Source organism: Phragmites australis, chromosome 9, assembly GCF_958298935.1.
Source record: "Phragmites australis chromosome 9, lpPhrAust1.1, whole genome shotgun sequence".
Classification (NCBI taxonomy): Eukaryota; Viridiplantae; Streptophyta; class Magnoliopsida; order Poales; family Poaceae; genus Phragmites; species Phragmites australis.
The window spans coordinates 23,345,774-23,350,026 of record NC_084929.1 but is presented as its reverse complement, the minus strand read 5'-3'; the positions used below and the strand labels follow the sequence as shown (position 1 = coordinate 23,350,026).

The 4,253-nt window shown below is 51.9% G+C and overlaps 1 protein-coding gene across 1 annotated transcript; it reads left to right on the top strand.

The window, feature by feature from the left end:
- The first annotated feature begins 210 nt into the window (after positions 1–210).
- LOC133928831 (peptide-N4-(N-acetyl-beta-glucosaminyl)asparagine amidase A) lies at positions 211–2,501 on the top strand. Its single transcript, XM_062375328.1, has one exon. The coding sequence runs from the start codon at positions 339–341 to the stop codon at positions 2,196–2,198; it is 1,860 nt and encodes a 619-aa protein (XP_062231312.1). The 5' UTR covers positions 211–338; the 3' UTR covers positions 2,199–2,501.
- Positions 2,502–4,253: the final 1,752 nt, after the last annotated feature.

The window sequence follows — 4,253 nt, the reverse complement described above, 5'->3', positions numbered from 1 at the left end:
CGTGTCGTGCCTGGACCTTGTTGGAGGCTTCTCGTGCCAGCTCGGCACGGCATGCACAGCTCCTCGTGCCATCCTGACACAGCCCAAAGGGCCTAAGGCCCAAAGGAGGCTGGGCCGGGCCAGCCCAAGTCGGCAGCTCTACACTGGTCCACGGCGTAAGGCACGAACGACTCACGGACCACGGTGGTCACGAGCACCAGCAAGCTGAGCTCGGTAGGGACGACACTCCTTTGGATCGGAGAAAAACTGAAACCCAAAATAGTCCCGAATCCAGCAGCAGCGAGCAAGCGCCCGGCCAACAGCATCCATTCGTTCTCACCTCGCCGCAGCATCACACGATGCCGCCGCGCGCGCCGCCTTTCCGTCTCCTCTTCCACCTCCCCCGTCTTCTCCTCCTCTTCGTCCCGGCCCTCGCCGTCGCCGACGTCCCCGACCGCTACGCCGCGCCGCGCGCCGGCGCCGGGCTCAGTAATGCGCCCGCGCAGGAGTACCTCGACCCAACCTACCCGCTCCCGCGGCCCCCGCCGGCGGCGCCGTCCTGCGTCGTGCCGGTACTCTCCTACTCCTTCGCGGACACATACGGCGCCCCACCCGCCAAGGCCGCGTACGCGCCGCCCGCTGGGTGCCCCGCGCCCTGGTCCCTCGTCGTGCTCTGCTTCTCCGCCGCCATCGCCGGGGACCAGTACGACCGCGTTGCCGCCGTCTGGCTCGACGGCGCCGAGATCCTCCGCACCACCACCGCCGAGCCCGCCACCGACGGCGTCCGCTGGACCGTCCGCAAGGACGTGACCCGCTACTCCGCGCTGCTCCGGTCGCCGCCCGACGGCGTGCTCTCCGTCATGCTCGAGAACGTCGTCAACGACCAGTACACCGGCGTGTATAACGTCAGCGTCTCCCTCGAGTTCCACGGCACCCCGGCGTACCTCTCCGAAGCGCGACCCGCCTCCTCCTCTGCCGGCGCCGCCGATCCCGATTCGGCGACTCCGACGCTGCCAGAGTCGTACTTCCAGCCGGCTGACCTGATTCTGCCGATCTCGGAGACCACCGGCGAGAGCAGCGGTTTCTGGTTCCGGATCCAGAACTCGTCTGACTCACGCTCCAAGCTCGTGAGCATTCCGTCGAGCACCTACCGTGCGGTCCTGGAGGTCTTCGTGTCCCCGCATTCCAACGACGAGTTCTGGTACTCCAACCCGCCGGACCTCTACATCCGGGAGAACAACCTGACCACGCGGCGGGGCAACGCCGCGTACCGCGAGATCGTCGTGAGTGTGGACCGCCACTTCGCCGGCTCGTTCGTCCCGTTCCCCGTCATCTACACAGGCGGCATCAACCCGCTGTTCTGGCAGCCCGTGGCCGCGCTGGGCGCGTTCGATCTCCCGACCTACGACGTCGAGCTGACCCCGTTCCTGGGCCTCCTGGTCGACGGCAAGCCCCACGAGATCAGCCTCAGCGTGGTGGACGGCATCGCCGAGTGGCTTGTCGACGCCAACCTGCACCTGTGGCTGGACCCCACCTCGTCGAACGTGTCCGCCACGCTCGGCCGGTACAGGACGCCGCGACTGTCCATCTCCCGCCTGTACTCGACGCGGCTGCTGGACGGCAGCTTCAAGATCCGTGCCAAGAGGAAGTCCCGCTTCAGCGGGTGGGTGAAGTCGTCGTTCGGCAACTTCACGACGGAGGTGGAGACGGAGCTGGAGGCGACCAGCCTGGTGGAGTTCACCAACCAGGGCAAGAGCAAGACCGTGCGGCTGAAGGCGGAGCAGGAGACCGAGGTCGTCGTCAGGTCGGAGAGGAGGAAGGTGGTCGGCAAGGTGGAGACCGAGGCCAAGTATCCGCTGTGGCTGGAGACGGTGACCGAGGACGGCGAGAACGGCACGTACGTGATGAGGGCAAACCTGTCCCACGCGCTCAACCTGGAGACGGAGGCCGAGGCGGAGGGTCTGTTCGAGCGCGAGGCGCGGCTGGCCGACGAGCAGGCCGCCGTGGGTTGGATGCTCGTCAGGGACCACGACGTGCTCAACGGGTCCGCGGCGACGACACAGGCGTACCGGTACAGCGACGGCGCGGGGCGGTACGAGCGCGCGATCGACACGCGGGACGGCGCGGTGCTGAGCGACAACGTGACCGAGAGCTACCGTGTCTTGAATGGCGCCTTGGACGCTCACGCTGCCGCGGACGGAGGTGCCGTGGAATCCTGACGGCGAAGTGCTCGGACATTGCTGCGATGTAGAGGTTCTGGGAGCTGAGAGTTGAATCGTGCAGATTCCTTACAAAGGTGAAAGTTGGTCGCTTGCTTCCGAGGTGAATCGAGATTTTCCAGGAATTTTGTATTGTCTCCAGTGCATTGCATTCTCCCGCATATAGCAGTGCCTTTTTAGGTGCTACTTATTGTATGCATCCCTAGCGCTTATTGTTGTTGTATAATGGTGCTCATATTGTTTGTTTGTCTAAATAAAACATGGGGATGATTCTGAAGAAATAAATAAAATCGGAGATCACCGTACGGCTCACAGTTGGTGACTTTGCAACAAAAATATAAAATAAATAAAGGGATTCATATTTCATTAAGCTAATGAAAATATCCTGATCTCTGCATGATAAGATGAATTTAGCCGATCATTATTACAGAAAACAAACTAAATAGGTAGACTTAGGCAACAAACACCATGGGAAAATGGTGCTTTAACAAATAAGTAAGACATGTTTATTTTAAACATTTAATTCATTGCTAAACCATCATCTGAACTTAGCGAAGATATCCATCATTGTGAATAACTAACGGCATCTTGACCTTATAGATTCCTGATCCTCCTTTCTTTGAAATAATGCCTATAATTGAATCAATATGTTGCTCTGTAAATAACCTGTATAGAAAAGGATATATTAACCTTAACAAAAACCATATCATTCCAGCTAAACCAGATTGCCCACAGATGGCTGCGGCTCCCACCAAAATTTGTTTTCTTAGCACTATTTTATATCATTTAGTCATGAACTAAACATGTGAGATACACTAGTAGGGATAGTAATCAATAGGTAATGTGGATTATCCTCCCGATGAACTTGGCAAAATTACAATCAAAGAAAAGATGCTGAATAGTCTCATTTGAACTAAAAAACAACACTTTTCATTCCCATGTCAATTTCTTCGTATTAAATTATCTTTTGTTAGTATTACACCTTTATGTAGGTACCACAAAAAAAATTTGATATTTAAAAGAAGCTTCAATCTCCATAGGTATCGGTTATTATCTATTATGTTGCTATCTAGCACAACCCTATACATAGATTGTACTGAGAACTGACCATTTTAATGTAAAGTTCATCTAAACAGATCCAGCTCCTCATTTAGATCAATACTTGCCTCAAGCTTATCCCCCACCAGTGATGTACCAAAAGAGACATTAGGGGATCATAATTAAGAACTTTTGATACAGTATCCTGCTTCTTATTTGCAATATTATACAAAGTTTGGTGTTGATCTTTCAAAGTGGTTCTCCCATCTAAACAGACATTGCCATGCCTCAAGCTTATCCCCCACCAGTGATGTACAAAAAGAGACATTAGGGGATCATAATTAAGAACTTTCAATACAGTATCCTGCTTCTTATGTGCAATATTATACATAGTTGGGTATTGATCTTTCAAAGTGGTTCCCCCATCTAAACAGACATTGTCATGCCTCAAACTTATCGCCACCATTGATGTACGAAAAGCGACATTGGGGGATCATAATTAAGAACTTTCGATATAGTATCCTGCTTCTTATGTGCAATATTATACAAAGTTAGGTATTGATCTTTCAAAGTGGTTCTCCTTAGCACCTACTCATCTTCCTATAATCTTATTTGAGTGTCATTTCATAAGCGAAAATTCCCAAAACTTAGGAATAAATCCTTGGCACTCATTAATCCTAACCAGAATTGTGAGTCATCATATTTTTTATCCACTTAAGCAATAGTTTTATTATCCAAATATTTTTTTCTAATTAAGTGTTACCATATCCCACCCCCATTAATTAGCTTAAAGAGCCACTTACTTAATAGACACTTATTTTGGATGTCAAGGTCTTGAATACCTAAACCACCCTGATCTTTTGTTCTACATAATATGCTCCATTTTGCCAACCTATATTTCTTCTTATGATCATCACCTTGCCAGAAGAATCTAGATTGGTAATAGTCTAGCTTCTTGAGAACACCTCTTGGTATTTCAAAGAAAGATAACATGAAGATGACCAGACTACTCAACAC

Bases quoted from the DNA above. Each gene is read 5' to 3' on its own strand.
- LOC133928831 (XM_062375328.1), top strand. From the start codon at position 339: ATGCCGCCGCGCGCGCCGCCTTTCCGTCTCCTCTTCCACCTCCCCCGT.